The sequence below is a fragment of the Haliaeetus leucocephalus genome, unplaced genomic scaffold (assembly GCF_000737465.1).
Source record: "Haliaeetus leucocephalus isolate CR32 unplaced genomic scaffold, Haliaeetus_leucocephalus-4.0 Scaffold473, whole genome shotgun sequence".
NCBI lineage: Eukaryota > Metazoa > Chordata > Aves > Accipitriformes > Accipitridae > Haliaeetus > Haliaeetus leucocephalus.
In genome coordinates, this window is record NW_010972909.1 from 2301213 (window position 1) to 2314573 (window position 13361).

Genomic DNA, 13361 nt, shown 5'->3' on the forward strand with positions numbered 1-13361 from the left:
AAAGTCAAGGATTTTTCAGCTTCTGATGCCCAGCCAGCGAGAAAGCTGGAGGGGCACAAGAAGTTGGCACAGGACACAGCCAGGGCACCTGACCCAAACTGGCCAACGGGGTATTCCATACCATGGGACGTCCCATCTAGTTTAGGAACTGGGAAGGGGGGGGGGGGGGATTCGCCGCTCGGGGACTGGCTGGGGGTCGGGCGGCGGGGGGGGAGGAATTGGCCTGCGCATCATTTGTAAATTTCAATCCTTTTATTACTACTGTTGTCATTTTATTAGTGTTATCATTATCATTATTAGTTTCTTCTTTTCTGTTCTATTAAACCGTTCTTATCTCAACCCAGGAGTTTTACTTCTTTTCCTGATTTTCTCCCCCATCCCACTGGATGGGGGGGGAGTGAATGAGCGGCTGCGTGGTGCTTAGTTGCTGGCTGGGGTTAAACCACGACAATAGACTTCAACATTCAGGCCTGTCACTTTTCAAACTCTACCATCCTTTACAACACTCACTTGAATGGGTATACCCTTGCTTTATGTATTTGTCGGTGTAGGAAAGCTGCATGTGTATCTTGTTAAGTTTAGTAGGGAGCAGCATAGCGTGAGCTGTTCTCACTTTTTTAAGACTATACCTCACAAACAAATTATTTTTTGCCCTTTCTAAAACGGAGTGCTCCATAAAGGCAACATATAGCATGTGCCAAATCTGGAGTCTTTCCAGAAATAGTGGTGAGTTATCACGTGGTGGAAAAACATTTGAACTCCTTATTTCGTGCCCTGAAACAAAACAAGGACGTAGTTAAATGGCATAGTTAAATAATCAGAAGCAGCTGGGAAAATGGTCTTCGGATTCTTTCAGAAATTTTACCTCTGGGCTGAGAAGTCCTGTCATCCTATAAGGCAATTGTTTTGGAAAGTTATGAGCCACTAAGTGGAAGGACTTGACTTATAGCCATAAAGTATGTGCTGGAGGACCTCCCACTGACACCAATGGGAGTTGCACGCACAAAGACAGAGCAGCAGACAGCCACTGAAGTAAAGGAATCATCTCATTCCTAACTTCCTTGGGCTACACAGGACTTCAGTAGTGTCAGTGGAACTTGGATTTAGGGATAGGGAAAAAAAAGGCTCTTTCATAAAAGCAGACAGGAAAGCTTACTTGGAAACTAAATAAGAGCAGGCAAGCCTATAGGAAATCTGTGTCATAGTCGGGGGTTTTCTACCGTCTTCCTAGCACAAGAATAAATGTTTGAACTTTGTGCAAATTTTCAATTTCAGTGTTGCTGAGAAGAGTTGCAAAAGTTGCAATGTCAAAGTCTAAGCACCGCTGATCACATCCTTCTTTCAGTGTAAGTGGGGCACAGAGTAAACCTGGTGCTGGTCCCGGTGGCTTTTGAACGTTCAGCCAGAACTCGGCTGCTTCTCTGATGTGGCAGGTACCAAAGCACCTTCTAAGTCCTTACACCTTATATAACCATCCTTACCATCCTAGCATTTTGAAGAAAAGACCTTTGTGGTCTTCAGAGTGACTGTTCAAATCTGCAAATGTTTCAAAACATGCCTATGGTTTAGCCAGTCTAACCTACAACATCCTGAAGTTGTTCTGGATGTTAACTGCTTGTTAAATTTCTTTGAGAAAATACAGAGTGCACAAATTATCTGAGGACTATTCCTGAGTCTTGTCAGTATGATGGAATTTTCAATTTTCTATTAAAACACAGCAAACCAAAAAGAATAGGGATCAGAACACCTTGGGCATGGCATATCTAAACTCTTTTGCCACTTAAGACAATGACATTTTATAGGTTGGAAGGAGGGGAATAAGCCTCGGGTTTTTTTTTTCATAAAGTGAGCCAATATACAGGAAACAGTCATCCAGCGTAGTTGTACTGAAACTTAAAAATACATTTAATCATCGTTTATAATATCTACCAAACACAAAGAGGACAAAGAGCAGCAGTTTTAGGCTTTGCACTTTGATATCCTCAAGAAGTGTAGAGACCTAGAAGAAAAAATCAAATTTAGACTGTGAGATAAGACTGAGCGTAGGCTTCCTGAAGATGAAGGAAAATTTTCAATATATCCTAATCCTTCAGGGGACCTACCCATCAAGGGGCTGGTAAAGCATCTGGGAATAGCGTGTACACTCCTGAAGGGATGTGCAACACTTTTAAACTATGAGGGGACACAGCTATCCCATAACTATCAATGAACAGGGACGTAGAGAAGTATATTACCTGTATGAGAGAATGAGTAATACATAGGAAGGGCCCAGCATTCTAGGCCAATTTCAGGAGCGTGACAGAGCACAAAGTATAGCTCCTCTATATGAAGGGATACTGAGTGGAAACTGTTGACTGCAAACTCTATGCTTGTATCAGCATGGAGCGTGGGATGGCAGGATCAAAGCAGTATCTAGTGGTGTCATCAGATTCAAATCTACTGAGATGGTTTTGTACGAGGAGGAAAATAAGATTCAGTTTTGAAACTGTCTCTCGTGTAATTATTTTGTTTGTTTTGTTAGTGGGTTAGTGCATTGGGTTTGCGTGGCAAGGTTTTGGTAGCAGGGGGGGCTACAGGGGTGGCTTATGTGAGAAGCTGCTAGAAGCTTCCCCTGTGTCCAACAGAGCCAATGCCAGCCAGCTCCAAGATGGACCTGCTGCTGGCCAAGGCTGAACCCATCAGTGATGGTGGTAGGACCTCTGGGATAACAGATTTAAGAAGGGGGAAAAAAGTTTCTGTGGGACAGAAACTGCAGCCAGAGAGAGGAGTGAGAACATGTGAGAGAACAAACCCTGCAGACCCCCAGGTCAGTGCAGAAGGAGGAGGAGGAGGTGCTCCAGGTGCCAGAGCAGAGATTCCCCTGCAGCCCATGGTGAAGACCATGATGAGGCAGGCTGTCCCCCTGCAGCCCATGGAGGTCCATGGTGGAAGAGATATCCACCTGCAGCCCAGGGAGAGAGGACCCCATGCTGGAACAGGGGGATGCCCGAAGGAGGCTGTGACCCCGTGGGAAGCCCACACTGGAGCAAGTTTTCTGGCAGGACATGTGACCCCACAGGGGACCCACGCTGGAGCAGTCTGTGCCTGAAGGACTGCAGCCCGTGGAAGGGACCCACGCTGGAGCAGTTTGTGAGGAACCACAGCCCGTGGGAAGGACTCACATTGGAGAAGTTTGTGGAGGACTGTCTCCCGTGGGAGGGACCCCACACTGGAGCAGGGGAAGAGTGTTGAGGAGTCCTCCCCCTGAGGAAGAAGGAGCGGCAGAGACAACATGTGAACTGACCCCAACTCCCATTCCCCATCCCCCTGTGCTGCTGGCGGGGAGGAGGTGGAGAAAATTGGGAGTGGAGTTGAACCTGGGGAGGAGGGAGGGGTGGGGGGAAGGTGTTTTTATGATTTAGTTTTTATTTCTCATTATTACCAATAAAATCAGGGTTGGATAAATTAAATTAATATTTCCCCAAGTTGAGTCTGTTTTGCCCATGATGGTAATTGGTGAGTGATCTCTCCCTGTTCTTATCTCGACCCACAAGCCTTTCACTGTATTTTCTCTCCCCTGTCCAGCTGAGGAGGGGAGTGATAGAGCAGCTTGGTAGGCACCTGGCATCCAGCCAGGGTCAACCCACCACAGTTAGTAATTTACTTGAAAGAATCCTGAGTATAAGCATTTTCCGCTCCTAAAGGAATTACAATAAACTGAAGCATTTGAATTTGAAGAGAACATGCTACACTGAGTTTGGAGCCCTTTGAGGTAGGGACTATGTGCTCTTCTCATACATCTCAAATAGATCTGCAATTTATTTCTTTAAGATTGTTTGCAGTGGTTATAAAATTTGGGCTTTCTATTTGCCCTACTGTACAATACCACAAAACAGTTTTGTTCACCACTGTCTATATTTAGGTATTTACACACTTCATGTTTGCTCAACGCTATAAAGCAACAACATGAAAACAAGCAGCTACAGCACTTATTACACTCTCCAGGTGATTAAAGTCAATCAGCTTTTGGCCTCGAGCCATAACGTAACTGGTTACCTTCAGAAAGAGCCACCCCAAGTGCACAGGTTGTCATCATATCATGATGGCTGATGATCCAGTGACATGAGTGTGGTGCACAGTTAAGACCACAGAGGACGCCAATGGAAAAACAGAAGAGTGCACAGGAATTTCAGATAGACAGTGTTGAAAACCATAAAAACTGGATGGATTTTTTACAGTTACTCTGTCTCACTCCTTTCTGTTTCATTATACAAGAGCATTATCCAGACAAATAAATTAGCTCCCAAAACGCATATAATTAAGCAGCATAGTTGAATGACGATAGGAAATCTCTCTCTCCTGCTCTGTTAACTGGCAATGCCCATACGTGACTAATAATACAATCTGATTTAACATTATTAAAATAGAGAAGATAAAATGCTTAGTTTTGTTGCCTTCTACAGCTGTTCACTACCACTATATGATATAGTAAGAAGTTTTAAAAGTGCGCGTATATAATCCTCCACCCAGAACCTTCCAATAAAAAAACCAGCTTTCCTATAAAATATTTTTGCAATGAAATAGCCATTGATAGGAAAGTAAAAAACCGAGCTAATTAAAACATTTTTAAATTGGCATCCTCAAAACTTGTCAATTCTATTCAATAAACTGTTGTTGCCCTCTAGTGTTCAAACATAGCTTCAGCTTGTAAATGGCCCTCCAGAAAGATTCAAACTGGTCACCTAATAATTCCATTTTTCTTAATCCAACAAGACAAATGGATGGCAAAATAAAAAGGTGTTTCAGTACACCTGCCTAATACCTACATTTCCTTGCTCAAGCATAAAAAAGGATTTTTAAGGTAAGAACATTTAAAGTTGTTTGTTTCACTCAAAAACTGTGAAAGGCCACTCCACTCAGCATCCCCACCGAATTAGTCATGGTACCTGTGCACCTCTCTGCTTTACTTCTGCCATTCACCATGCTTGACATACACTGCTGTTTGGGTTGGAGGGCAATGTTTCTAATGATATTAGCCAAATACATGCCCAGTGCTCTGAACGACCCCGAGATATGCCTGCCTGCCTTCTCTTGAACACAGCTCTACTGTACTGTACTGTACCAATTAATACCAACCATCTCTCCCTCCAACAAATTAGTTATTACAGCAGAAATGCACAGTGAGGATTCAGGGGTTGTTCTCAGCACCTCTCCTGCAATAAGCTGCCGTAATGGCATCAGCAACATAGAAGGCTTCTTGCAAAGTTGTAGTTCTTTTGGGAGAAAACTGCGGTCAACCTCAGATCTGCACCCGCATTTTTACAGCCCACAACTGGGCCTACTACTTGTCATTTTATTAACTCATTTCCCAGAAATGTTGTTACCCCTCGTCATGTTCCTTGACCAGAAACCTTTAAAAATAGTTTTAAAAAAAAAAAAAAAAAAAGAAACTGAGGTTAAACAAAGTGCAGTCAACAGACAAGCTGATAAACTTGAGATACTCTTCTTTTGTAATTTTGTTCACTTTTAAAGAGGTTATCCAGAATGTTTTTCATTTAAGCGTTGTCAGACTTAAGCAATGTAGAAGACCAGCTGGTTTTGTATGTATAAAGCAATTTGCAGCCTCCATATATCTTGACATAAGGAACACTGACTCTTCTTTGATCTTTGAATAATGGAATTTTCAGAGAATTTTCTGCATAAAGTTATTGTTAGAGCTCTCAGAAAACTTACCTTGAGGCCATTTTTGGATCACGATTGCTTCCCACCGCACTAAGCTTGACAGATCTAAGAACTTCTTGGACATGAGTCACATTTCATATTTTGTAATAGAATTATTTCCTTGTATTCATGAGGCACCCTTCTTTCTCTGACCTGATGTTTGTCATAGATTATGCTGCCGGCCACATGGATACTCTGAGATCTAGTCTTTCATTCTAAAATCAGATTCAGACTCGGTGTGTGTAAGGTGAAACGTAAATAATATAAACTGGAAGTTGTGTAGCAAGCAGTAGATGCTCACACGTACTCTCACTCATCTCTTGTTGCAGAGGTGGGGAAACATACGGAGCAGCTATGCTTACTGGTCACGTGAAGATGACCCTAGAAGTGAAGAGGGTGTGCTTTGAAAGCTGGTAAAAGCTCTGCGTGTTTGGGAGGGACAGCAAGTCCAGCACTTGCAAGCAGCTCTTTCAAGAGCCACCAACCTGGTGAGCGAAGTCGGAGAACACCAGAAGCATGAAGATAATGCAACCTTGTTCATCTGCTCCTGCTGACCATAGGAAACTTCTTTGAGGTTGGCACCCTCCTACAACATAGCCACCATTTTCCTTTAAAACTTCTTTACCTCCCCTGAGATGTCCAGCGAAAGGAGACCACACCTTCCTGTGTGTCTTCTGCCAATAACACAGGTGGTGTCTTTGCCAAGCCCCCTCACAAGTTTCTGCCTGCTCTATGATCAGGTGCTGAGCCTCAACTGTTAGGGACTTTGGTACATTAGAACAGATTCTCTCTCATGCATATGCCAAGTCACTTGGTCACGCCATTACTAAGAGCTTGACTGCAGCTTGGTTTACTTTGATATGATAAAAACTCCTTCTCTCTGACACATATTGCAAAAAGCCAATGTGCTACAGGGTGGCGAGCTCTTTGGAAAAGGCAAACGCAGATCTGCAGCACGTAGTTTTAAGGATAGCTTGAGATGTATGTGGAAAAAAACATTAAAGATTCATATATATCCATAAACTATATGTAGCTAAGGAAAATTAAGCTATGCTATGTGTACTACAATTTTTACTGTTTGTACCTAAAACCATTTGGACGCAAAGCTCTACTACTAAGTACTCCTTTAAGGCTACAAACAGAGTAAATAGGATTGCCAGACAATCATGTAACACTGTGGCATTTGGTGCAAACAGCACTGAAAATTCTCACGCGCTGCAGAGGTCCTCAATTTATTAGGTGTACTTCTATTCCACTAATCTTGTCACAGTACAGATTAAGCTCTTGAAATGCTTTTTCTCCTTAAATATAAGACCTTCTTAGCTTAACTTGGATTTGAGTGTTTATTTTCAGGATTTAGTAATAAATGAAAAATGATAGTGATTATAGTTCAGCGTAGAAAGAGCAGTTCTATTCCCCACCAAAGCCATCTGCCGCTTTCCCATTAGCAGCCAAAACCCAAATCTATCCTCTTCTGAGATTTCAGTATCTACTGTTCCATTTCATAGTTGTCCTCTCAAAGATGACAGATGCTCCTTACAATCTTATTCCCTCTCCCCATCATACATCAGCATACATTCCATTGATCAAGTAATCCAGCCTGGTATAATGCCTTTTCTGAAGAGATTCGCTTATTTTCTTCCCTGTCAGTGCAATAACTAGCAACAGGAATATCACCCCAAAAAGCAAAGCCGCTACAAGGCTGCTTTTTTCTCCCAGCTGAACGACACCTTTCCCTCTCAGAACACTCTCTGGCAGGTAGCTTCCTGAATCAGAGGGGTCATAACCCTGAGGGTCATTTTGGGAAGCCATGGGGGAATCACTAGTAGACGGAGCGAAACCTGACAAAGAGAGGAGGGTAACCTGGCTGGTATTGTTGGAAGACACAACTGTTGGCTCAGGAGGCACGGCTGAAGTTCTTAGCCCCGACGGGGTGGTAGCAGATCTGGAATTCGTGGTCACCCGCTTGATTGTAGAAGTAGAGGAAGTTGTGGAACTGGAAAGAGGAACACGAGTAGCAGCGATGCTGGTGGCAGGGACACCAGGTTTAGCTCTAGCAGTTGAAGTAGGTGGAAAGGTAGCTGTGGTGGTGGTGGTGACAGGAGGAGGTTCAGCACCACCAGGATGCAGAGAGATTTTATGGGACTCCAGTCGGGTGGTGCTTGTAGGCAGCGGAGTAAGAGTAGTACTGCTGTGTTCAGGAGCGCTAGACTGAGTGGTGGGGAACGAAGCAGAGAGGTTTCCAATTTGAACAGCAGAAGACATCTTTGGCGGCAGCAGGTTAATTACTTTCTGCCTTGGGATGGGGTCTAAGCTCTCAGGATGTTTTGCCTTTTGAGATTCAGGAAAAACGGTATGAACTTCAGCATTGTCTAAATGCTTGCCCACGTGGTTCAGTTCAGATGTCTGATGAGAGACAGATTGTTGCAAAGCAGCAGTAGGATTCTGATGGCTAGTCTGACTGCGAGAAATAAAGGCTCCAGCATCCAAGGACAAAGAATACCCATTTGAAGAAAAGTCCTCACTTTTGAAGGTTGTATCCTCTGACGCATGGGTGTCTGGAAACAGAAAGGGAATACCAGTATTTAATTATTAATCTCTCTTTGACTCCCACAGGCTTACTCTATTTGTATTTCTCAGTAAGAGAGAGATAAGTGGGCTCCAGAAAGTAAAGGCTAATGAAACTGAGGCATCAAGATCTTCCTTTCTTTAAAATATGGAGAGTAACTTTTAAATTCTGTCTGTGTCACAAGACATGTCAGCCTCAAACCTGGGCATATCGGACCCTGATGCAGCTTCTTACAGCATTCACCTGTGCAGAGCAAGCATCCCAATCCGATTGTTTTATATTCCTATTGCATGCATGTAAGCCTTTATTTAGAGGTGAAAAGCAGAGTGAGCAGGCCCATTGCCTTCAAACCATTCTCCACCTCTGTCAGTTAAGAAGTAGATATTACCAACATCACTTTTATTTGTCAGACATACACATTTCCACCTAGCCAAGATGATGATATAGTCTCCTTTCTTGTAATATCCAAGCACCCTGTGATTGCTTGACACAATTCAGTTCACATACAAAAAGTGTCTTATGATACGAGGTGGCAATAATACCCCCATTTTATAGGCAATTTTATACACGTACTGATTTGTAGGAAAGACCTTAGCTCCTATTGCCATGCTAGAAGAAAGACATTGCTCGAGAGTCTCCAAGGTATTTGCAGTGAAGGCCTCCATAAGAAGCAGACTACACTTTATGATTTCTCCAGAAGTCAATATGTATTCCTTGCATAACAGGTGGGTGAAGGTCTTTCAACAGAATTTGGAAGCAGGGCAACAGCATTATGTGACAGAAATTCCATACAAATGATAATCCTAGCAGCTATCTCATTCTACACAGGTATTATAGAGAAAATTCGGGTGAGCACGAGTTCTTGGAAAGACTGGCTAATTGTTATAATTCAGATTTATATACATGCATATATTAATTTTATAATTGTATTTATAATTATAATACATATTATCATTCAGCTGCCGCACAGAACATTTAAAAGAGAACATGCTCTCATGTAGTTCTGACTCTCACTCATCTCTTTTTTATAGACAAAAAGAGGTTTAACTGCACTGGAATTGAAACAAATAACAAAAAGTCTATGACATTTTCATTGTCACTTTTTTCTCAAGTAGGAACTCTTATCTAGAGGGGTGGATTTATGTCAGTTTTATTATACATACAAAGAAGCCTAGTTGGCTGCTGTCTTAATATGTATTTCCAAGCCCTAAGACTCCACAAAAAACCAAAGTGCAAAAAACCCCACCAAAAACAACAAACAAAAAAACTGGCAATGCTTTAAACAAGAGCACAGCAACTACTTCCCTTGAACTATAGACATCAATTTTAATCCTACCCTTCCAGTCAGGCACCAGCTTGTTAGCAAAGCAAGATCCTAGACAGAGATTACGGATTCCAACCACAAGGTCTGACTTAGAGAAAGCCATACTCTGTTTTTAGAGAGTGGCCTTAAGTAACAAAATGTTCAGCGATTTCAGAATCAGAAACTGTACGGCCGAAGACGCCCAAACTCTCAGCTGCTTCTGCAGCTCTGGACACACTTCCAGACCAGCGAGGAAATGGCCTGTCACCACCAGAGTCAGTCCTCAACTCACTTTTTCCCTGTTCCCGACGCACTCCCAGGGATGCTCCCCCCGCCCCGCGCGTTTAAACAAACGGCGGATGTTGTGTGACAGCCACAAAGCGCTTGCAGCATGCTATGGCATCTTCACTTCACTCGCCTGGGCAACAGCTAGAAAAGCCCCGAGCATTCATGCAGCGTTCAAAGGACGGGTGGAGGGAGCACAGGGAGAGGGAGGCTACCTGACGAGTCCCATACAGGAGTTAAGTATCAATGATACTCTGCCGCACTTGGATTAATTAATGTAACTGCCTGCATTAATTAACTCTACTCCACGTTTTCAGCATCAAACATTGATTTTATAGTATACTTTTGTCTCCATTTTAGGCTACAAACTCCCAAAAGTAATTGCCCAAAACTGTTGCATGCGAGGCCCAGCTGGGGTATTAGGATAGATAAGGTTGTTGGTAAGAAAGAACAAGGGCGCTACACAAGTCAAACTTTAAAAAGAGATTAAAAACCCAAGTGGTCCTGCTGGTATCTCAAATCCGATAAACTGCATTAGAAACCAAACTTTAGGTTGTCACTCTTCAAAAACAAACTAAACACCTCCTGAGCATACTTTGCTAGAACCCAGCAGTCTTGCCTGGGTATCTTGGTGGGGTGGAAAAGGCAAGTGCCACAAAAGTACATGAACAGCAGAAACCAGAAATGTTATTACTTTTTTAGCAAGAGCTCTTTGCAACTAGGACCAGGAAATGTTCTACTTCCCAAGCCATAGGTTGTTTCCATTAGTTAGCAGCCACAAGGATAGTTAAAAAAAGAAAAAACAAAATTTCATTACCAACATAGCATTAGTATTTTAAGTTGCCTTATTACCAGTAAAGCACCTTTCCCCCTTTTAGTTTGGTTTTCAGGGTAACCACATTCAGATTCTCATACAAAAAAACGAAGCTTGAAATGTTTGTCCGTACCAACGCCACCCAGGTGCCACCTTTGAAAACTTCTTAGGAACATAAGGTAAATAAGCTAGCGTAAATAAGCTAGCATCATCTTTCCATAATTCAATGTTCACAGAAGCTAAAAAATGCAAAATTAAAAAGAGATGGTATAGGCAATCAAGTTGTTAACTAAGCATTACACTACATGCAGGACAAAAGCACAAGCATGATTACATTTCTTGTTTATTTGTTTGAAACCCCCATATGCTTCTAGGAGAGAAAGAGCTGGAGAAAAGAATAGTTCTAACGATAATTTTACAGGCATGTAATTCATTTGTTGCACATTGCTTTTGCCCAATTCCTGTGTGATTATGCTTGCACAAAAATATTTGGTAACATTATCTGAATAATCTTTCTACATATCTGGCTGTCACTCCTTGCACAGTTCCTCTTGGAAAAGTTCTCTTTTTCAGCAAAAGTTCAGTCTCTGGAAATATGAAATTTCTGCTCTCTCAAGCAGCCACACTGAAACCACCTTGTGAACTCTTGGCAGGAGGACAGTCTAATTATCAGTTTCTTATCTGAGCCGTTCAAACAGGTCTGGTGCAAGTCAACGTCAGTCAACAAGTAAGACTCACTATTAAAAATCCCACAGCACGTGACAGATAGCAAGAAATTTCTGAGTGTGCAGCCCACATGCCATAAAGTTTTGAGTTTAGGCAGTTTGCATCTGCGCTTCAGGTTCCCTAACTGAAAGCAGAAGATAATGATTACTATCGCCAATTACTCAGCAACATCACACCGGTGCTCCGAGGCTTGCCCAACATTTGCTCAGTGTTTCTGCCTGTGTGTATATGGTATTCATCAGAGTAGCATGGATCCTTTGAATACAGTGATGGCTTACAAGGGCATTGTATTTCCATTGCTTTCAGTGATAACTCTTCAGCATTACATACAGGAAATTTTCCTTCTTGAATATATCAAGACGGAAGCGGCTTCTTTTTGTTTTAAGCAAGGGAAAATTATGAGGAGTTCTGAATCTAATGTGAAGGAATTTCATAAGGGTTGGGATGTTATTCCAGCTGGGAAGCTGGGCCCATGCAGGAGCTCACCACACACCTGCCCATCCATCTTCCACAGAGCAAAAGAGCAGCACTTTCAAATTATGGTGCTTGGCTTAGAACATTTTACCAAAAACACAACCCCCAAACATTTTCTGGTCACTACTGAAAACTCACAGGTGCAAAAGTCATCTAGTGTGGGGACTGGTGGCTCTCACTGTTATTTACCTCTCGTTATCTTGTAGCTCACAAATCCTGTCACGGGTTTCATTGGACAAGCCTCTGTGCTAGGGCAGTAAAACAGGTAGCAGTTTGGATGTGCGCTTGTCCTTCGAGCATCAAAAATCATCAAATTGCACTTCTTGTCTCCTGCAAAACATGATAAATACATGTTTCAGCAATAAGAACTTTTATAGCATCTTGATAACGAGCTCTAGTTTGTTAGATTAATTTTTCCTCGTGTGAGTAAGAGGAAAACTACTAATGTGTAACATTCCTGCAGGAAAAACAGCCCAGGACTGCAAAAGAATGGCCCTGGGCCAATACATGAAAGGTCATACCTTCCTCTTCCCGTACAGATGAACTTGGGGAAACAATGAGTCTAATTCCTCATCCTCCCCTCACCCACACCACACCGGCACCACTTCCTATATAACAATTTCTCACTTACAAATCCTGATAGATCTGAAAACCTCCTTGATATACTCACAGGGAAGAAAATGATTTATGCGCTTTTCCCTATCCCATCCCAGAAACCGCTTGGCTTGTCGCCGATGGAGGAGTCACCTTTACCACTGTCATTTCTCCTTGCTGCTCTACCTCCTGCTGCTGCTCCGAGACCTTGATGCGAACCAGCAGTCTCAGAGAAGGGCAAGCGCTCTCATTTTTCGGCTAAAATTAAACACGGCGCAAAGCGCCGCTTACTTTGTAGAGCGTCCACCAAGCGCAACTCGTCGAGTCAGGGGACGTGAGAGGCTGTAACATTTACAACTACCGCTGTTTCTCTGCTGCAACTAGATTCCTGAATGCTACGGGGTCTTGCGTTAAGACCCAACACCACGCTTGGCGAGCCGGGACGGTCAGCCGCAAGCTGTTACTCGTCGCAGCGGGCACGAAAGCCTAAATTAAGGCTTCTGTGCTGACTAGAGAGAGCCGCCTTGTCCCTTCTGCCTGAAAACCCCGCGAGCCCAAACTTCAGGAGTAATTCCCGAGCGGTCGCACGTCGGACTACGGCAAAGGGCCGAGGAGGAGCCGGTTACCTGAGAGCTTCTCCCCGGAGCAGCAAGCGCGAAGGCAGGCCCCCGCGGTGGGGGCGTAGGCTGGCTCTGCGCCCCGGATGCCTCGGCCCAGAGAGATGTCGATGTCGATGATGGTATCTTCCATTTTCTCCGCGGAGCACTCCTGACCCAGGGACGGGACGGCCATCAGCCAGGTGACCGCCAGCAACCGGACCGGCCACCGGCTGCTACCGGGGGACATGGCCGGGGTGGCTCGGCCGGGGTCCCGGAGGCGCTGGGATGGCGCCGGCC

The 13361-nt window shown here is 43.6% G+C and overlaps 1 protein-coding gene across 1 annotated transcript; it reads right to left on the reverse strand.

The window, feature by feature from the left end:
• Positions 1-7260: 7260 nt before the first annotated feature.
• Positions 7261-13311, reverse strand: MANSC1 (MANSC domain containing 1). Its single transcript, XM_010575304.1, has 3 exons — positions 13092-13311; positions 12061-12201; positions 7261-8258 (listed from the first exon to the last, which is right to left on the reverse strand). The coding sequence occupies exons 1-3, from the start codon at positions 13309-13311 to the stop codon at positions 7261-7263; spliced, it is 1359 nt and encodes a 452-aa protein (XP_010573606.1).
• Between the last annotated feature and the right edge of the window lie 50 nt (positions 13312-13361).

Coding starts and splice junctions, on each gene's coding strand:
- MANSC1 (XM_010575304.1), bottom strand. CDS start 13,311: ATGTCCCCCGGTAGCAGCCGGTGGCCGGTCCGGTTGCTGGCGGTCACC. Junction 12,202..13,091: donor CTCCGGGGAGAAGCTCTCAG/GTAACCGGCTCC, acceptor CATGTTTTGCAG/GAGACAAGAAGTGCAATTTG. Junction 8,259..12,060: donor GAGCTACAAGATAACGAGAG/GTAAATAACAGT, acceptor TTCTGTTTCCAG/ACACCCATGCGTCAGAGGAT.